Below are 22574 nucleotides of genomic sequence, written 5' to 3'. Positions count from 1 at the left end.
ACTCAGAATCACTGTGCTTATGGGACACATTCTTCGTGTTGTTATTTGTACCATTAACATGGTGAATGAGCCTTAGTCATAGATAAAGGTTCAGCTGTCTGGATGCTGTACAGAGCAAAACAGATATTCCAGGTCCTAAAGAGCTTATTGTTTATAGGCTGTTAATATTACACTCTCCTACTTTTTTATTTCTATTTCTTTCAGTTCCAACAAAACAAAATTCTGTCTTTCAAACTAATCCATCAGCCATTTCCCTTCATATGCAGGGAGAAGAGAGACAAGGCTGGACTGAGCTGACTCATCAAAATTCCATGTTGCAGAATTTGATGAGTACTCTAGGATAGTCTCTATCTTTCAGGGCCTGAAAGTTTTTGATTGATAATGTTTCACAGATGCACTTGCACAGAAAAAATTTCAAAAGCATTTCCATTTGTAACAGGAACATTTGTGTTTTCATATAAATGACCCCAACTTACAGGAATAATTTGGCCACACACACCAATAGGCTCATGTCTTGTAAATGTAAAAAAGTTTCCATCTAGGGGAAGAAGAAATAAATTAGACATTCAGACAAAGCATTTATGAGAAACAGTTAAATCAGAAAGAAGATAAAATTCAATAGCAAACTTAGCTGGATATAATTTTGCTCAGAAATGTATTTTCAAAATCTTAACTATGCAAAAAAACAACAATAAAAACCATCTGGATTCAATATCTACCTTCTTCATAGCTCCAAAGTTTGATTCTTCCAGTCTGACTTTTTGCAGTGATAACCCTGCTTCTCAATAAGGTATGCACAGCACACCAACAAGCATTCCTAATTTCTTTTTTATCACCTATTTTTTTGGAAAGTGCTCTTTTAAAATGTACTTGCAATCCTAGGTACATATCAGACATTTTTTTATATTAGAACTTAGCTTAAATCAAATCCATTAAGTATAAAATTCTTTTTGATTCAAATAAACGTGTATCCCATTAAGCCTACCATAGAGATCTACGTGATGCCAAAAAGTTGGAAGTATTTATCACTCTAGTTCTCCTTAATTCCTTCTTTATTACCATTCTTTTCTTTGTCCTTCTGAGACAAGCCAGCTAGAAACAGTGTTTTCATAGAGCTGCTTAATGGGAGAGGGAATGGAATGAAATTTCAGCAAAACTAAGAAATGTTTCCTCATTCTTCTTAGTACTCTTCCTAATACATTATCCAATAACTGAAACAAATATTATAGTTTGTCCTAATCTTAGCTTTAATAAGCAAATACCTGGTTTTCATTACTGTACCATTGCATAAACTATATATCACTATGTAAAAGTTACCTACCAGACTTCTTAGATGTACATACAGGCTAAAATCTTTTGGTCAATAAACAGTACTTATTAGTGGTGTATAGAACAAGAAATAAATGTGAATAACTGAACTAAATATTTAAAACAAGCACTATGATAAATCTTAAACAACATATATTAAGAACTGTCTAAAATATTTTCCATTTGAGTTATTATTTGCATTGCACAACTTTTAGGAAAAAGCCAATTTTTTACAGATTGCATTGACTTCAGTTCCGTACTTTTGCTATCTCAAAAATACTCACCCATTGGAACAGTACGCCCATGGATTTTATCAGCCCAACCTGCACAGTAGTGTAATGTTTTGATACAGGCACCTAAATCCATTAGGTAGGCAGTGGAAAAGAGTTTCCCACCATCAATGGCTTCCATTGTCTGCAGACAACAGCAATTACAAAGTTAATATAAAATATTGATAATGGTTCTGATGTATGTACTTTATCATTTAGCTTTTCGTTGTTAGTTCAGTTTTTCATCTTGAGTACAAACATTTAGACTAATTCCCCTCTGAAAGATACTCAGCATTTGAAAAAACCCAAGGTAGCAATTTACAAATGAGAAATTTTCGTGATGGTTTATTCACAGTGAGCTATGCAAATAAGATGATCATGGCACATTTGTAATGGTGAGATGTTCTGGAAAAACAATAACATTTCTCCTTTCTGAATCAGTTTCAGTGTTCTAGTTTACATTAAATATTCTAACTATAATTCTAAATAATCTACACTAAAGTGTAGATGAAAACATCAGCTAGGAATCTGTGCAAATAATTGATGCAAATAAAATGAGTGGCCCCCCCTCAGCCTATTCACACTGACACCCAAGGTAGGCAGTAGTTTCCTGGAAATAACTGTCACATTAACTGTGCTGTTTAATTGTTAAGGAACAACTTTCTAGGTGCTTAATAAATTCATGATTAACAATTTAGGTGTGCAAGAAGACTCAAAGCATAGAATAAAATACCCCAAATACCGTCAGTGTTTGATGTGCAAACGACTAAGAAAATTTCACTGTGAAAAATACTTATACAGAAGAGAGGTTCTCTTTTACTGGGTGAAAAAACTGATCTTATTTGAAGCCAGACCTGATTCTTCATACCATGCATCTCCATGCTAAACAGATATAAACCTTTAGAATAATAATAGGAAATATTCATTCAACATCTATAACTTTCATCTGACCAATTCTGTTCTACCCACAGTACTTTAATGATCCCACAGAGACACAGCACTAAATAGGGATGATTTCCAGCCAAATCTCGGGAGTGTAATTTTGATTAATGCTATTTCAGTACCCTTAATTGCTGGGACATCTAGTTAAAGGCCATATGCAGTTCTTAAACAGTGGCAACACCTTCTAGAATTTTTTTCTCAAGTTTTCCAGCACAGAGACACTGGGGACCTTCAGCTTTGTGAACAATCCTGTTAGGATACTTAGTAAGAAACACCCAAACTATTTCAAGATGTAGTCAGATCTTAGAAATATTATTTGCTTTTCTAAATTTGTTCTTTGTATGTCCAAGGTTCTTTAGCGTTTCAGACTGAGTCTACAAACTGATCCTTCAAATACAATGTTTCACCAACTTTGTGAAGCCTGCAGTTCTAGTTAACTGGACACATTGCAGATATCACACTTTGGAAGAGAACAGAACAAATGAAGAAGCCAGCAATGCTTGATGGCTTTCAGCAACAAGGAACTGATTAAACGAGATATGCCCTTGCCATTCCGGGCAATATATCCAGCATTGTGTTGTTCTGTTTGGACATGGCAGAAAATTCTTCCCTGGCCTCAAACTTAGGAACTCTTTGAACATTACAACAGAGTGAAACCTAAGAAGCAAAATTCTCAGTAGCTCTTTCAGTACCCTGCTTTGACTTATTCTTCCAGTAGCTTACCTATAGGGCTGTTGAGCCTCTGGAGCTTCAGGACAAGCATCTTATCATTATATAAAACACTGAAATGGAATAATTTTGATCCTGGGCAGATGCACAAACACAGGAAAATGACTTTGCAATGAGCCTTGGGGGTCTATTTTGACCTCTAGTGTTTACAAGGCTATTTGTTATTCTATAGTACTAATTCTGCAGTTAGGATAAGCTGTGAGTGGAGCACATCCCTCTTCACTTTGCAGTCTGAAAAGTACTTCATTCAAACACATCTTATCTAAAAGGGAAAAGTAGTCAATCATGTGAGCAAGGTGTAGGAAATAAAAACAAAGTCAGTAAAATAAAAACTTGGGAGGGGCCCAAGAGAAAAACATTACTTTCATATTATGAAAATGGCAAGTGGGAACAAAAGCTAGTTTAATGTTTCAGATTTCCTATGGAGAAAAGATTATTTCTCCATTTTGTTTTCATATGTAGTGCCTTAGGCTGTACAATAAAGAAGCAAATGGCAGATTATCCAGTATTTAACTGACAAGAGGACATACTTTTCCTATTAAAAATTTAACTCTCTTAAAATTTTGTCTCTCTCAACTCCAATAAATCTAACATTGTTAAGGACACAAGTTCTAGCCACCCAAGTTTTCTCCTGAGAAACTAGGTGATTATCAGTCCCTATCCAGGCGACAAGATTCATTTAGAGAAAGAACTTGGTTGAAGAAAAGTGTAAATTTGACAGTTGCAGACCGTGGAGTTCAAGGAAATAACCTCAGTTCCTTTGAATTTTCATTTTTCTTCTAAAAACCTGTTTGGGACACATGCAAGTGTCTTCCTATACTACAGCCATGAGGACAATAGAATGGGCAATAGATTCTTTGCAGGTTTTACATATTTTGGAGGTTTAAATTTTATGAGTTTATAAATAATGTGGCTTCTAGCTGATGACTAAATACTTCAAATTTTGTCTGAGTGATGATCTTGACTGTTGGATATTACTCCTTCTCTCTTAAAATTTTTGGCACTGTTAACAGAAAACCACTGTTTCTCTCTCTTCAGGAGAGTGAAAAAAATTATCCTGCATAAATGTTAATTCCAAAAGGTGGTTGAAATAGCAAAGAAATCACCTTAATGGTAGCATCATACGTGGGGTTTTAAATAAGAGGGGAGGTACTGTACTTTACCAAATTGGTGATGCATTTCTATTTTAAATGTTCTTTCCTGCCTTAGAACACAATCGTTGGGTGGTGGTGCTACAACTTATGTGGCTGCTGTTAAGAGTGGTAAAATGGCCAATACACAGTAGTTGATAAAGGACATCATTCCCCACCCCATCATGTTCTTCCTACTGATAAGTAATTCATTGCTGCCTTTGTTTCTGGTTAAGGTTTTTCACTCATTGCCAGTTGCAAACTGGAGTTCATGAAGGACCAGTGTTAACAAATATATAGCTATGAAATTCAAAATTTCTTCCAGTTCTGACTTGTATCATCTGTAAGCACTGAGCCAGGCTTTGAATTTAGGCCTTGATTCAGACTTTGGTTTAGACAGGTGTGAAGTGCATGGTCTATGTTAGTGTGTCCTTAAGAATCAACAATTGAAATTACATTGATTGTAGGTGACTTAAGTATAATCTTAAAGCTAATCAAATACTCAAGTAATCTGTGGATGTGGAGTGTTAATAGACCAGAGTGCAAGCCAGTTTAATGAGGTCCATTTGCAATACAGATGAAAAACATGTATTGAGACAGCCTGACTTTCCAGGATTTAGCATGTTACACATATCTGTCTTTAAAAATCAGGATATAGGCTTTTTTCCCAGTCTTTTTATTCATGTATCATACTCACAGCTAAAATCAGCCGATCTCTTTCAACTAAGTCAGCTAGTTTATTCAAGAGCCTTCCTCGCTCTGAAGCATCCATTGTACGCCAGGGTGACCCAAGCTCAAAAGCTTTTCTAGCTGCTTTAACAGCTTTGTCTACATCTGCCTGTGGGGAAAACAGACAAAATTTTATAATCAATAATTGATTCTGTCATTAATCTTGTTGGTTGTTAAACATGCAAGGTGTTTTGCAAGATAAAGAAGAGACACCAACCCCAATCTAATCAGAATTTGTACAGTAATTTTGATTACATAGGTTATTTTCTTTCAAACACTTCTGCTATCATTTCAGCAATGTGAAGTTTTGTGAGAAACAGACGGATTCTCGAAGCTTCTAAAATAAAAACATATTAAGGAACTCTGTTTTTAAAATTTAGATTTTCAAACCCGCTGCCTTCTAGTGCTTATAATTGGGTATCTACCCACCAATTACACTGCTGATGCAATTTAATCTTTTATGTACAAAGACATGCCCAAATCTGTAAATTACATATTTAAGTACTCAACATTATCTAAAAGTATCTGGTGGTATGATGAAGACCAGGGTAGAAAATTCTGTTCCTTAGGAAGTTTCATAAAATGAACAAAAATTTATTGTTGAGGAAGACAAATCAATACATTTGTTTTTAGAAGTTTTAAGGAACACTTCTGTTTAAAATAATTTTAACAATTGACTAACTGACCAGGTTTAAAATGCTAAGCCTAGATAATCTGCAGTCAAAGCATTGTCTTTGCATTAAGCAAACTAATTTGTCAGTCCATTAATGTGTTTTATCGCATAATTTATTATTTATCATTTGGGTTTTGCTATAGCAGGAAAAATCTACAATAAATTATATGAAATTCTTTTCTGTGCAAGGGTGTTCCAGTATATAAAAACCCCACTAAAAATCTCTTGAGAAAAGGCTTCTAGTACTTGGAATTCTTCTATATTCCACAATTCTTGGAAAAATTTTCCCAGAAAAACAATACCACAAAAAGGAAGTTTATCCTAGTTTTTTGTTAGAAATTAAAAACAAATTTCAAGAAAAAAAAAAAAGGAAGAATCTATACACGGCACATTTGTCTGAGCAATTTACATACATTGTTTAAAGGAGTTCTTTCAAACTGTTTTTTGTACTTCTGGTTGCTAGAGTCTCCTCCAGGGAAATCACTATCAAGGTTGACTAAGTCAACACCAGAGTCAATTGTTTTAAATGTGAACCAGATCTTGAATCTTTAACTGATGTTGTTAGACAACAACTAATTTTTAAAAGACGAGAGTGGGGTGGGTAAGTGGCTTGGAAAGCCCAGCACAGACCTGCTAGGCAGGAGGCTCAGAACTCCCAAAGCCCTTTCCAGAAATCTTGGGAAAAGACAGGAAGCATCTCTACAAATAGCACAGTCATTACTATAGAGTAATACTGATCAGTCACCTACATCATGTACCTAATATCCACCAGATTAAAAAGAATTGTTTTTCTTCAGAATCTCTCAGAATGTCATCACTTATCTGTGACCAAGAAAACTGCATTCAATGAATATTTAATTCATTCTATTTTTTCTCACTCTTTCTATCATAAATATTCTACAGTTTTGCAATATGACTTGGGGGGTATCCCTTGGCCTTTACTGGAAAAGGCATGGGGAAACCATAAGCTGCACTTGTGTGAATGATATAAATTAAAACTAAATACAGTGCTATGTGTTCTTTCTACTACAAGTGCAAAAATAATTAAAACCAAGAAAAATTATGTAAAGATAAGATAAGGCTGTGAATGAAAAATAAGAAAAAAAATATCTTCTTCAACTGTATGATATTTAATTTGGGTGCATAAATCTATGCCATGAGTATATAGACTGATAGCTCCTTTCAGAGCTTGTTAGACTTTTTACAGAAATACATTTACTTTACATCCCCCTGACCATTTGTTGAGCTGCTTTATTATTACTAGAGGCCTTTAGGATTAGTGAATGTAGCTTGAAAGAGCCATCTAACTGAAAGGAAAACATTTCCCAGCCAAATATGTGCCTGTGCTTTGTAATCTCCTCTTGGTTTTTTTTTTGTTTTTTTTTTTTTTTTTTTTTTGTTTTTTGTTTTTTTTTTTTAAATACCACTGCAAGGCAGTGTACAGCCCTTTGTCAACCCTATTGTACACACAAATTAAATTCCTAAAATCTCTTGGCTCATTATCTAAAGACTAGGCTCTAGAATATTAGGCTCACAATGACTGTGTAATTTACTAGATTTGTACATTTCACTTAGCAATTTAGTTAATAGTGGTTGTCATTACACATTAGTTTGCAAAATTATTGGAGAGAAAGCAAACTTGTGTGTTGAACAGTATTATCTCTTTATTTAATGAGTTGTTAGATTGCTTGTAAGGAATGAAAGCTACAAAAATTCTGAATGGTAAGTGAACAGTTGCAGGGCATGAGTAATTTAATTTGTGGATGATCAAATATCAGACCAACCTGATTTGCAATGTAATTTGGTTTTTAAACACTGAACAGAGAAGAGGTAGAAGTAGCATTTTACATCAAAAGCATTATGGTTCTAGTGGGATATGATTCAGAAGTTAACAGCGTGCTTATGAAATTCCTTGAATGAGGACAAAAGGAGCCTGAAATAATCTCAGTGACTCCAAGCACTATATACAGGTAACTGGGACTAAAGAAAAACAAGATCAAGGCATTTGAAAACCTCATGATTAGATATATGAAATTATCAAAAGCCAGATTCACTCAGACTTTCTCAGCCATCCTTGTCTAACAAGTTTAAAATGTGTCTTCACCATGACGTTCTCAATAATGTATGGTCACTATTACTTGTGCTAGACAGAGAGCAATTTAGCCAGAGTTTATTAGGAAATTCATTATGAAATTACAGAACAGAGTAACTAAGATTCAGTGAGCACTGCACGTGGAATGAACTGCGTTCCTATGTATTTCTCACAAGAGCATTTAATTTCAGAGTGGATCTTTGTACAGTAAATTAAAATATTCTGAAACAGGTTGTGCTTGTTATATTGGCAGTAAATTTCTGGTGAACTTATAAGACAGATAAATGGCTTATAACTTTTATAGTAGTTCTCAAGGATAAAAAGGTGCTTAATGGACATTTTGCCGCTAAGTTTAAAACACACTTGTTATAGAAATTATTCTAGATATGCACATTTCTCGACTAAAATGAACATCAGATGTCATTTTGTGAGAAATGTGAGAAAATTTTCTCACTTTTGGATGTAAAAATTTGACTTTGAAGGGGAAAGTCTAGAAAATTATATAAACATTTGCAAGAACCAAAACAGTAATTATAATACTAATTTGATTTTCAGTCACAGTCATCACTTTTTGTATACCTGAGAATTGGAAATGAAACATTCACTTCTCATACTTACTTTCTCAGACTTTATAAAAAATGTTTTCTTTGTTCATTAGTTTTACAACTGTTTAAGCAACATTGTCTGTTCTATTTGAAAAAACTACCCTCCCCTACTTGTTAACTTACATTTAAACTATATGGTAACACTAGGCAAATCCTCTTCAACAGAAAAATACATCATAAAATACCAATAGCTGCTTATTTGAGGGTTAGGTTTTCATTATATCTTTGATTACATGGCATCTATCTGTAATTTTCCACTCAGAAACCTCATAAATATAAAAAATGAGTGTTTATAGGTGTCAACAATCTTTTTAGTACTCTGCTTAAATTCATTAATTCAACATGCTGTAACAAAACCAGTTTCGGTAGAATTACTATCTATTTAATAGGCTACCTTCAGCTTCAGAGTCCTTTTTAGGACTATGTTCCAATACATTTTCACAAAATCAAATGTTTGAAGGGGGCAGTACTGAGAAGACATATTCCTAGCTAAAAATGTTGATGGTAATGATCATCTTCACAGAGTATGTGTGTGAAAATATCAGTATTTGTCCACTTCATGTTATCTGTAATGAAAAGTCTTGTATAAATGTGTAATGAACAGATTACATCCTGGTGTAAGGAAAATCCAGGAAAAAATAACAAATAAACCTAATTAAATTATTAAATGACACTGATCAAAGAGAACAAAAAGAATCAATAATAGTAACAAAAAAATGATAAAAAAATATATCTTCAGAACTTTCCTCATATGAGCAAAGTCCTGAGAGTAAAGCAGTTTTTTAGTGTCTGTTTACAAACCATATTAAGGCTTGGTAAAAAAGCTAAGAATTATATTTGCAGAATAAGGTATATGGGATGAAGTAGGTACATCTCTGAGGTGGTATTTTACACCAACACAGATTGATGCCTGCCTTCCTACTTTTAAGACACAGAATTGAGTTTAAAGCTAGGGTTTAGAGCAAGAAAGAAAACCCTACCTTGTCACCTTCTTCAACCTCACAGATTTTCTCTTCATTTGCAGGGTTAAAGACTTCAAATTTTTTACCACTGACTGAATCATGCCACTCATTGTTTATAAATATCTGCAGAGGAAGAAAGCGCAACAATATTAATAACATATTATAGCTGTTATCTGTTACCTGTTTTAAAGAATAAACCTATCTTTCATAGCTGAGAGCTGCCTGAATGATAAGTACCTGAAACAAAAATGAAATAGATGTTTTTAGATTATTCTGCAGACATGAGTAATCACAGATGCACTTAACCAGGAACAGATTTTTAAAATTAACTTCCTTTGGAGAGATGAACTTTTTCTCTCTACATGATATTTCCATTTTGTTTCATATAATAAAAAGATACTGTTAGAAGGGGGTCGTTCCTCTCTCAAACTGAAGTCTGTGATGTACAAGGGAGGTTCAGCCCTAAATGACCTACCAAAAACTACCTGGGTTTCCTATGTTCACAGGGTTGGTAATGATGAGGGTCTTTCTGTTACATACATGCCCTGACAGAAATAAATCCATTCCTTGGGTTTAGTATATAGTACATATAGTATCTTGGAGAACAATATTTTATTTAACTTTGTTTTGATTTAATTTATCTTCATTCTCTCCTGCCAAAAAAGAAAGTCAAGCCTAAAAAAAACAGTAGTATGTTTTTCTGAAATTAAAGTCAAGACTAAAAATACCCCACCATATCCAACTGAATGAAACAAAGAAAGAGCCACTTAAGCAGAGTAAAAATTAAGCAAGCATACTTCTCTAATTTCATTTTACATGAGTAAAATTAGAGATTAGGGAGGGGCTCTCTTATTTTTCACCAAATCCTTTGGCTTTGTGGATTGGTACTTCATTAAATGTGATCCCAATCAAGATTTAAAAGCAGAAACATAATGCTTTTAATCTTCTACAGAAAAACTAGATTTTTTCCCCATTATATAAAAATAGGAGTCACAAATCAAGAGGAAATGACTGATGTATTCACCAGAAGTACACTGTTAACAGCCTTAGAGAAAGTCTAGACTGTCCTTGCTGTTGGTGGATTTCACAGAGACACTCTCAGAAACACACTTAGCAGCACATACTGGGAGAAAAACCCTCTCTTGTATATAATTGTTGCCTTGAAAAAAGGTTTAATTACCAATGAAACCACAAACATCTATTTCTTTAATTGCTGTTTTTCTGAACCAGCACATACCAAGATATTTACACTGCCCAAAGTGAAATGTCCAAGAGCTGACAAATGATGGGAATTTCAAGGGTGGCTTATGGGCAGAAGATGACTGTGGTCCTCTGCTAGACATATAACCTTATATAACTCAATAGGTTCTAGATGAAAACACATGGGAAAGAGTGGCATTTTTGATCACAGTTTTCAAAGCTAGTTTCTACTCCTCCTTTGGAAAGACTATTTGCAGGATCTCAATCTGAACATTTTCATATCACAATGTTGTTATTTCACAGGGGTTATATTATGAGTGCCTGAAGTGGGGTTGTGCCATATTGCTGTAATCCTGCACTCAACATATGAATATAATCATACAAAAATACCGGAAATGTGGGTACTGGCAGTGTATTGTTCGGCAGGATTACAGCTGATGGTCATGTATATGGGGTATTCTTTTCTCTCCACTCCCTACCTGAAAGTTTCTGTGCAAAACACCAGGAATTCAAACCTCTATGGTTCTGGTCTTTAGCTCATGCTACAGTTCCTGCTTTTCACAGAATCACAGAATTGTCTACGTTGGAAAAGACCTTGAAAATCATCCAGTCCAACCATCAACCCAACTTTAACAGTTCCCAAAACAATAACAATTCCCCTGGCGCAACTTGAGGCCATTCCCTCTTGTCCTATTGCTTGTTACTTCATTAAAGAGACTCATCCCCAGCTCTCTGCAACCTCCTTTCAGGTAGTTGTAGAGGGCGATGAGGTCTCCCCTCAGCCTCCTCTTCTCCACACTAAATAACCCCAGTTCCCTCAGCTGCTCCTCATTTGACCTGTGCTCCAGACCCTTCACCAGCTTCGTTGCCCTTCTCTGGACATGCTCGAGTAATTCAATGTCCTTTTTGTAGTGAGGGGCCCAAAACTGAACACAGTCATCGAGGTGCGGCCTCACCAGTACCGAGTACAGGGGTAAGATCACTTCCCTGTCCCTGCTGGCCACGCTATTGCTGATGCAAGACAAGATACCATTGGCCTTCTTGGCCACCTGGGCACACTGCTGGCTCCTGTTCAGCCGGCTGTCAATCAACACCCCCAGGTCCCTCTCTGACTGGCAGCTCTCCAGCCACTCCTCCCCAAGCCTGTAGCGCTGCTGGGGGTTGTTGTGGCCCAAGTGCAGCACCCGGCATTTGGCCTTAGTGAAACTCCTACAGCTGGCCTTAGCCCATCGCTCCAGCCTGTCCAGGTCTCTCTGCAGAGCCTCCCTACCCTCGAGCAGATCAACACTCCCACCCAACTTGGTGTCATCTGCAAACTTACTGAGGGTGCACTCGATCCCCTCGTCTAGATCATCAATAAAGATGTTAAACAGGAGTGGCCCCAAAACCGAGCCCTGGGGGACACCACTTGTGACTGGCTGCCAACTGGATTTAAATCCATTCACCACAACTCTTTGGGCCTTGCCTTGTATGACTTCAGGTTTTGATGAGATGATCCTTGGGTAACCAATTTAGCTGTCATATGGCTTTATAATCAATATGACTATCATCTATTTAAGGTGATCCTAATCATTATTCATTATTTATTCTGTAATTTCTATCAGTACCCTGATTACCTCCAATTTAATTGTCACATATACAAAATCTTTTGTCACCCTGACATTGGTCACACTCCCCTGCTTCCCATTCAGATGTTAGGCATAAAATGCAAACATACTCCTCTTATGCTGACTACTACTGTCAATATTGTTTGAGCTGCAAGGAGTATTACAGCAAATTAGTATTACTTGTGTCCATTTTGATAGTTTTTCATACTTCTTTCCAACTCTGAGAATCTCTGTTATGTTTCTACACTGATTTCCCTCAGCAGACACTACTGCTCTTGATTTTCCATCCTCCCAGACATCATCTAACCTCTTTTACTAATATGTTGCCTTCATGTGGAAATCCATACACCAGGAAAACCAGGTCAGCATGCACTGCTCATTTAACTGTTTTATCCTGACTCTCGCCTGACAGGGACTGGAAAAAGTCTAATATTGAAACGAAGAATATAAGTTAAAATAATGTCTTTTCTCAATCTTGACCGAATATCCTGTCTTTTTATTTAATATCTTTCAAGATTTTCATAGATTGCCAAAATATAGCTAGCAATTAAGAAGAACAAAAGAAAACCAATTGCACAGCAGCTGGCCTGCACCAAAGCTAATCATAACAGCTTACCCAGCAGCAATGAAATTGATACCCAAAGTTCATTTAATAAATGTTAGGAACTGTGTCCTTACTCAAAGATCAAGCTTTTATACTGGCTGAAAGCACATTGTGTACTGAATTTACTTTGCATGGCTGGAACAAATACCATTAACTCTTGATTGCGACATTGCTGGTGCACTTAGAACAAGACCTTAACAAAACAATGTGGGCATTGTTGTTTCCCGTATTGAACTTTTATGATCCTAACCTTTTGTGGTATAATAACCCCAGATAGTCAAACCTAAGCCCTTTTGTATGGGAATAAGTAATTGGCAAAGGTACTGTTACAGCTGAATGAATAATTAAATGTTTGAAATACTTATAAATTCTAAATTATATCAGTGTCATAAAAGAACACTCTCTCCAAAGAGAGCACAAAATTCCAGCCATGTCTGCTATACTTTTGCTATTAAGTTTATTGTCTCTTTGGTATGGCACTTTCTTTTTTTTTCAAACTCTTGTGTCCTAATTTCAGTTGTGCTATATATCCCTTAAAATTATGTCCAAAGAGGGTTTCAGGAGTGATTAGTTCTGTGTCTCTCTAGGTTTTTGGTTACTGAATACTAATAAGACCATTGATGAAATCTGTAGAAATTAGTCTGCTTTTCCATTTAAACAAACAAACAAGGAAACCAATGTAATTGTTCCCGAAAAATCAATATTTTTCAATTGTGTAGGGAAACTATGGTACCATACACACTATTTTTAAAAAAGTAACTGTTGTCTTTTAAAAGATGTACTTTATAACATTACTAAAATAACTGTAATATTTCTGAATTTTCTCTGTTGTTAAAGATGATACAAAATCAATTGATTCAGCAATTGCTAAGTGACAGAATAAAACAATCTACTAAAAACTCTTTAGTTGTAATTATTGAGAAGTTACATGATATTTTACAGCTGTGAAAATGTAGAGGACAAGCAGAGTGAAGACTAAGGACCTTTGGGTAAAATTTGAGGTATTCTGTAACCCATAGTTGCACAAGATCTACCCTAATCTAGAGCCTGTCATCTCTGGGCCAATGTTGGCAAAATTGTCAAAGTGGGTTAACTTTTTATTTCTGACTCTGTGCCTTAGCCTTGAAACAGAAAGGAAAACCTCATTGGAAAGATCTGATACAGGGCACAGATGTTCAAAAAAGAAGGTTATGTTGCTACCAAGTGTTGTGTAGGTTGTTCTTTAAAGTGACCATGACAATGTATACAGTCCAATATTAACAGTACCTTTCATCCTCTGTCTAAACATCTCTGTGATCTCTGGATTTGGATCAGTGCTGAAATGGGCTTGCCACCCTAAGCCACCCACCCAGTGTCTGAACCCACCTTCCTGCTGCTGATAGGCTGGTGCCCTCCTTTCTTGCTCTGTCCCAGTGCCGCTACCTTGCTGGCATGCATGTGAGATCTTGATCATGTTCATCATCGAGACCATGGCAGGCTTTGACTGATTATACCCAGTATTTTGTGCTCAAACTGTGCTTATCTTTAGGGTCATGGCATCTTGCCTCACTTTTAGTCATTGGAGATGAGCTGTGAGACCAACTAGCAGAAAAGATGTGATTCCTGTTTCCTCTCCATTAGGATAAAGGTCCCACTGTTGTTGCTCAGAGTAGCAGCAACATTTAAATAGAAAACCAGAAAATACTTTGGGGCAGTGAAATCAAATCAAATGATGGGTGACTCAGGGCAGGACGAAGTTAAGACACCAAAACTTTAGGATAAATGCTGTTTGTCACACATACCTGGGATTTAAACCCTACCGCAACAACTACATATGTTAAGAAAATGTGACAGCTCTCAGGGAAAAGATTTTTTGCATAGTATTGAAATTGCTTACACTGAGTGAGTGGTTGTTAATAATTGGTCAATAATTTGGTAATAACTATCAAGATCAATAAAACTATTGTCTCTAAATGGATATGGTAGCAATATTCTATTAATATATTCCTCTATGTTTCAGCTTGTTTCTATGTAGGCACCATATATAGAGTGTCATTTCTTCCTCTGACCATCAGGACTGACCAGCAAACTCCTGATTTAACAAAATCTGTCAGAGAAATAAATAATGTAAGTCCCTGGAGATTTCAGATATGTCATGAAGTTGATTATAGGAATAGCCACAAAAAATTCTGACTTGTTACAAAAGGGCAAAGACAGTAGTTAAAAGGTTAATATGAAAAAAAGCCATCTTTAGTAACCAGCTACGTTGCCAAGAAAAGAGACAAAGTAAAAGGTAAATATTAACATAACACTGCTATGATGTTACAGTATGCCAAATTCATATCTGTCTGTGAAAGGAATAATAGCAAAACATACCATTTTTGGAAGTTTTTGAAGTATTTGTTTAAATACTACATTTATTGCACCAACAAATATCCCATAATATTAGTTTAGAATATCTTTCTTATTAATGTTTCTAATACCATTCCAATTTAAAACATAACTTCATTATATTCAATATATACACAACATTGTATCAGGGCTGTATAAATCAAACTATCCAGATGTCTTTCATAAGCTAGACAGCAGTCTTGCATATGCACGTATGAAACACAGGAAAGAGAAGGAAAAAGTCAAAACTCTCCATCTAAGTAGTGTTACATACATTGCAGGCAGCTGCACTCATAAATGTGCATGCAGCTATGTTCATTTAATGCCGTGGAGTATATGCTGCAAAAAACCAGGACATGGATGTATAAATCCAGAGAACATTGAAGTACCAGCCAACAGCAGTCTCTGGAAACTCCCTTGCCCTGCTGAAGAAAAAAACATTTGGGATCATCTTGCAGTAGGGTTACAGTGTTTTGCCTGTCAGTCAGAACTCCACTGGCAGTTTAGATTTTTTTGTGCTGGTTTGTCAGCCATAAATGCAAAAGACCTACCCTTCTGTGACACGTGCTATGCAGCAGGTTGTCTGTGTTGACTGACTATGGTACATGAGGTTTAGAGATACAGATTTATTTTGCAAGGATTTAGAAATGTTGTTGCAGGTATTTTGTAACTGTTATTTCACTGGTATTTTTAGGAGAGAAGATGTTTTTTATTTAAACAACCCAGAGAGTTAATGACTTTCAGACTTCTTTGTACTAGACCTGGAAATCTATATTTCTTGTAGATGAGACTGTACACTACTAAAGTTTAGTATTTAAATTAGAGCCCAGGTAACAGGCTACTGCAATCAAAAATCCTCTGACTGGTTTTATTTCCCAGTACATTAAAATCTTGATTCTCTGAAATGATTGATTTCAGTTCAGGTAATTTAATGCCATTCACCTTTCGGAGTTGAAGTTACCTGCAAGACTAGAGAATTTCTGTCATTGTTTAGACAGTTGATTTGGTCACTTAAATGACCTAACAGAGAATTGGGAGCCAAGACGTCCTCTTTCCTTTTTTTTTTGTCATCCCAGTGTTGTTTTTTCCTTTCAGTACTTCAGTACTTTGAAAAGACCATGAATTCATTTTATCAAGTATCTGCTAGATGGGAAGTGCCATATTTGTGTCTGTGCTGCATGAAGAAAGAAAGTATTTGACTCTGGACAGGTTTGTCTCAGATGGACCACACCATAGCTTTGCTGAAATAGATTTTAGGGCCTCTACATTAGGTGTCATCACCTTATGAAACATAACATCTTGCTGCATCTTCCTTAGAATAAGGATAGCCTTTTTGTGGGTTCAATATTGTGCAAAGTCTGTACAGAATTTCAGGCCTCAGTGTTTCTGTAGAAGTGACTTGAAAGTGTGGTTTAGAGAAGAAAACACTTCATTTCTGATGTTGCAGAGATCCTTTACATGATCCCACATTCAACATCTGTCTATAAACTTATTTGGGGAAGAATTTTTGTGTAATTCATTATTATTGTTATAAACTATAAGCCATACTACAAAAGTAAAAGAACTATCTAAAATGTGGACTATCTCAAATTTAGCTGTTAAAAGTAGCTTTATAAATATGAAATGAAATGTCTAAGCTCTCTTCTCTTTAGATACCAGAAACTCTTCCAAACTTATGGTACAAGAAAAAGTATAACCTCTTTCCACCATAAATCTGCCCCCAGATAGCCTACAACTCTTTATATGATAAAGTTTTCTTGACAATGCTCTTCAAATGATCCCAACTGCGTGTTTTACAGAGCTAAAAGTGACCAAATTTCAACAGTTGTTCAGCTGACTGCTCACAAGATTTCTAGTGCACACAATAAACTAGGGAATGACACCACCAGTGTTTTTTTAGAGGTCAAGAACAGTGATGAGGCACCAGGGCTGTGTCTGGGCTCCTGCATGCTGGAGACAATTCAGCATCACTTAGGTGAGGTGATGCACAGTACTGAAAAATTGTTGTCCCCTATTCACACCTACTCTTATAGATTATGAGATTTATTCAGATATTCTTGAGTTTGATGATGGCAGTATATCTTACAGTTACATCCAAACCTGAAACAGATTTGTGGCCCAAGAGGAGGTTCATTTCAAGTGCTATAAACTCTGATTTGCCAGTCCCAAAATATGTCATGGAGTCTCACTTTACTCTTTAAGCAATACAGTTAAAATACGTGAAATTATTTAAGGAAATACTGAAGACTGAAACTGTAAGCTTTAAACAAATATTTCAATAAAGAATACCTGCTGTGGAATCTCTTTTTTCCCCTGGGTTTTTCCTTAAAAGGAGTTGGTATTTGGCTAATAGTTCATGTAACTTTTTTTTCTCCTTGAAATTGTATGTTATCATTGATGCAGGAACTACATTTTACTGCTGCAATCAGAGAACATAATATTTTTATTCATTATTTATTTAAACTTTTTGATTTGTCAGTTAGTAGCTTTGTATCTACAAAGTCAGCTGATCTTAAAAAGAGTATGTTTCTATAGTACCTTTATAACTAATTACCTTTCCCCGGATATTCTAATTAAATTTTTGTTGTTTTATCCCTTATCTTTTTTTGTGAAGCTAGTGATTGCAACACATGTGATACTTAGCTGGATACTCAGAATGGCTTACCTTTCCGCACTTTCTGATATTCCACACGCAGTTTAGTAAGAGAATGTGCAGCTATTTTCTACCCCTCATGTAATTTGACAACCTAATAATTAACTAATCTGAGTTCCTCTGATTAAAGGAACACCACAGGTCTTAGTGTTTGTGAAAACATTATGACAGAAATAATTTGTCATACAATTGTTGTCTAATTCCTCAGTGTTGACTAAGTAAAATATTTACTAGTATATTTTTAGCCAGCTACCAACACTCATTCAGCTCATTGGAATATCTTTAAAGGTGATTCAAATATGAAGCAAATTCAAGATCAGTCTGTGGTTCAACATCCAAACCAATTTAACTGCTTAAAATGAATTCAATTTAATTCTTGAAATTCAAATTCCCTGAAGACTGATTAGTTTTATGCTGTATGTGGAAGGCATAGTCTGAAATGTAGCTATACCAACCTATAGATCCATAGACATATGGAATTACTTGATTAGATGATCTCTGTAAAAGTCCCCAAATGATCCCTCTCATAGAAAATAAAATAGAGTGTTAAGTAAAGAGAGAAGTCCTTGGAACACCTCCTGCAGACCTTCAGATCCTTGTGTGATAGTTATTGATATTATGCCATGGTAGAAAAAGAGAAAATTGAGTTTCCAGAGCTGAGGGATCTGCTGATGTCCAAGATGCTTCAGACAGAAAGGTTAATACATCAGCAGTAATTAATGCTTCCCTCATCTTGATCCCTCCAACATAACTAGTCAAAACAATCCCACATCCCACATTCTAACCTGTATGGGACAGGAGAGGAACATGATGGATAAGAACACAAGAATGGAAAGGCTTTATTAAATTGTGGGATGACTGCTGGGTGTCGATGACATTTCTATTATGCCATCTCCATGTCCCTCAGTACATTCTTGTGGCTTTCAGACAACCCTGTGTGATATTTGAAGAGAGGAGGAGAACATTGTAAAAATCAAGCCTCTGCAAGTGTGTGTTGGATTTGATCACTTGTAGGTACACACTTTTGCAAACAAGTGCATTGTTGCACAGTTACATATTATATGCAGTTTTTGAGGAAATGGTATCCATTGTGAAAGCAAAGGAAACATGCATTTGCTATGTGACACTCTCCTTAATTGCACACGATAGACATTTCAGACATGCTGGCTGCCTTGGGGTTACTTTTTGTATTAATGGAATAGTTCTTTGCTAACTAAATATTTTAGAAGGATAAAAATGTTTACAGAAGTTTACATCTTGCATATTCAGTTACATCAGGTTTCTGAGGTGGCATTTTGCTCATATTAGTTGATTTCCTTTAGAAAAATAAAACAAACAAACAAACAAACTGTAGTTTCTAGAACATCACTGTGACCTAGGTACTAAAGTATCTTCTCTGAACTAAGCTTTTTTTTTTTTTTTTTTTTGGGACAGGAAGAGCAGTAAAGAGCTATCACATGGCAGAACTACATAGCTTTCGTAGCCTGTTAAATATTTACAAAGTAAGGTCCTGCGTGATTTATTCAAGAAAGGCATGCATTGAAATCTGCTTAGGTTTTTTCCATGAAAGAATAGGATAGAATAGAACTCAAAAGGACTAATCTAGATAATTGCTGAACACCTTGCTTTGGGAAAATAAAATAAGCAGTGGTTCTAGAAAATAAATTTTTTTTCCATTGCTATGGTAATGAGAAAAAGAATTAACAGCAATCAAGCAGTCTCCAAAGGGAATAGGTCCTTTCTGATCAATTGTTCTACCGAATGTTTCAGAGGGCAGAGTTTCAATATTTTCTGCCAACAGTTTGTTCAAAGTTCTTGCAGATATCTGCGTACTATGATATAAAACAGGCAAAGGATCTTTTCTAGCTGGGAACATAAGTCTGGACTCAGACCTTCTTTATCTATGTATTTCTAACTGCATATAAAAAGAATTTGTTATTTCAAAGAGTTTATGGTAATAGTGAGTAATGATGGTGGACTTTATCTCTTTTATTGATAGTTGTTTAAGCTGAAAAACAGATTTATTACCTCTAAGAAAAATATGTGAGTGGAATGAATTTTATTTTAGTTTCTTTTTCACACATCCCTTTCCACATAAACTTATTTGGTATAATTATTTAAATCTGATTGTAAGATGATGCAGTACGCTAACATTTTCATGTGTTCTCACTGTTCTGAAAAATATGATAATAGAAACTTTTCCTTCTTTGTTCCATTTATACTTTTTGAGAAACTTATCACTGCAGAAAGCTTGTTTCAGGAGAAAAACAGCATCCACCCCAAGTGAAATATGAAATGATTCTATCACACTTGCACACTTCCTTAAATACTTAGGTTAAAAGAAGCACTGAACATTAATTGTTAATTTGTATAATATCAGAAACAGGTCAGAATAAACATTTTAAGCACTGATTTACAGTTGCTTCCATGGTTCATGTAACATTAAAATGAGCACATCCTACTGTCTGAGCTGAATGAATAAGGAAAACTAAGAAACACAGATCCTACTAACCTTGGTGTACTTAATTTTCAGATCTTTGAGTGGTTCTGGCAGTGCTGGCAAAACTGGAGCAGGTTTGCTGTCTGAACCTTGCTTCTTCATATTTTCAGTTGAGGAGTTTGAGGACGTTCCTGAAACACAGGTGAAATGGGGTATAAGGGAAGCACAGTGATTTTTGTCCTGACTGAGCTCTTGGCTTTATTTGTGCTTTTTATCTGTACCAGCTATGGTATATTTGCATACAGGAATATGATTGGATGAAAGAATTCATTGCAAGGAGAAAATGACACTACTTATTTTTAAGACCAAAAGCAACAGCCTTTTCACTGAGCTGAGACTTCGATGAAACAAATGCTGCCGAAGGAATCTGCTTAGCCAGACACTATGAATTTCTTGCTGGGAAACACAGTTTAAGGCCTCCTCATCTTACCTGTAAAATTGCTTTCCCTCAGCAGGCAGGTCCCCAGATTTTAAGTGAAGTTCTTCACCTGCTTGAAGACAGCTCTGAAGGTAAAGACAGACTTGTTAGCTCTGGAAACAAACTAAGCCATTCTCACTGGAGATTTGGTGAGAATAATTACCAGAGTTGGAAAGCATTCACTAAAAAGCAAGTCACCTTAGGTTATGCTTTAATATGTTCAGAGTACGTTATAATGCCTGTAATTAATACCTGCTTTGCAGATCACAGAGATAAGGGATGACTATGGTGATACAAAATCCTTCACATATTTTTCAAGAAATGTGAAGGTAGGACTAAATTACTTGATCTAGAAAAAATACTCTGTGGGTAGAACCAAGCAAAAGCTTGTTGTTTTTTTCGAGATAGCACCACAGTTTTAAAGACAAAATTTTTACTACAGCAGTGTCCTTTGGAAAATTTGTGTTTGTGACTTTCAAATAATTTAATAGACAGGACTTTTCTACCCAGTAGTGCATATATGCTCATATGTTCTGATTATTCAATGTGAAACATATCTCTGGTACTGGCAAATAATTTTATAAGACACAAGAAACTCTTCATTAAGTCCTACCTTTTCTGATGAATGATATCACAGAACAAACTGGGACTGAATTAGCACTTGTTTTTATATGCTAATCTTCTGATATATGTACAATGGATTTGTGGCATAGAAATAAAGAGAAATGATCTTATTGCCTTCATTGAAACTACACAGATGTTTGAAAAACACACTGAGCTCAGCTAATTCATGTATCAGGAATCATCTAAACCATCTGGCAATGGAGGTTTTATTGCTTTTAACTGATGGATGATATAGGACATATTATGAAATGAATCTTACTACGCATTAATTATACGTAACATACTTTCTGAATTAAAGAGCATGCTATAATTATCATTGATGATTTTTGTGTTTGGACATATGGTTGGAACAAGAGTTTCACGTGTTTAGAAAAGTCCAAATAATTTCTGGATAAAAAAAAATTTTATTCTCTCGACAGTCATGTCTCAGTGAGATGCAAAGAGCTGTGTGGACTTGAACAAGTTTCAGCCATTCACCCTAGCATGTGAATGAAAGGCATCCATTCCAATTGCTCTAACACCATGACATCCAAGGTTATTATCTCAGTTACTTCCTTTTGGATGCATCCTTCAGCTCTCCTGCTTCAAGACAGCCCAACGTAGAACGGTATATTTCAAAATTTTGTGAACACCACATTCTGACCTCAACATTTTGGGTTAAAATGTTTGCCTGCCTTAGAGAATGTCTTTGAAACTCATGAAAAAAAAGGACAATATTTAAATAGGGTTTGTTCACTTTTATGCGGGATATACCTTTTAAGTATTATCTTCACATAGCAAACTTTTGTGCTTTTCCTTTTTTTTTTTTTTTTAAATTTCCATGTAATTTTGTTTTAGACACTAAAGTTTACTCTAGTAATCTTCATTTCTCCATTAACTCACAAAGAGTTTGTCTCTAGTTACTTCACCTGCTAATTTATCAGATTTGCCTAACTTAAACAGATTTTAAATGAAGCTCTGGAATTGTCTGGTTTCAAGCAAAGCAAAAAATCTTTCTCCCAAGTGGGAGTGCTCTAAGTACATTCTCATATTTAAGTACTATTGCATTCCTGACTTTTTTTTTTTTTTTTTTTTTTTTTTAAATGAATAAGCTCGAAATGAGTTGTGATAGCTTCCTTGGAAAATGACAGTATTTATCCTCTTCTCATGTCAGGACAGC

The 22574-nt window shown here is 35.5% G+C and overlaps 1 protein-coding gene across 1 annotated transcript in view; it reads right to left on the bottom strand.

Moving 5' to 3' along the window:
• ALDH1A1 (aldehyde dehydrogenase 1 family member A1) overlaps nt 1-20821 on the bottom strand; it is a 39784-nt gene extending 18963 nt beyond the window's left edge. The window contains exons 1-6 of the mRNA XM_074856544.1: nt 20804-20821; nt 20386-20504; nt 9458-9562; nt 5076-5216; nt 1593-1722; nt 477-538 (exon numbers count right to left, since the gene is read on the bottom strand). Coding sequence (XP_074712645.1) covers nt 477-538; nt 1593-1722; nt 5076-5216; nt 9458-9562; nt 20386-20475 — 528 coding nt within the window. The 5' untranslated portion in view covers nt 20476-20504; nt 20804-20821. The remainder of the gene's footprint in view (nt 1-476; nt 539-1592; nt 1723-5075; nt 5217-9457; nt 9563-20385; nt 20505-20803) is intronic.
• Nucleotides 20822-22574: the final 1753 nt, after the last annotated feature.

The sequence above is a fragment of the Strix uralensis genome, chromosome Z (assembly GCF_047716275.1).
Source record: "Strix uralensis isolate ZFMK-TIS-50842 chromosome Z, bStrUra1, whole genome shotgun sequence".
In the NCBI taxonomy this organism is placed as follows: domain Eukaryota; kingdom Metazoa; phylum Chordata; class Aves; order Strigiformes; family Strigidae; genus Strix; species Strix uralensis.
The sequence above is the reverse complement of the archived record's forward strand: the minus strand, read 5'-3'. Positions and strand labels throughout refer to the sequence as shown.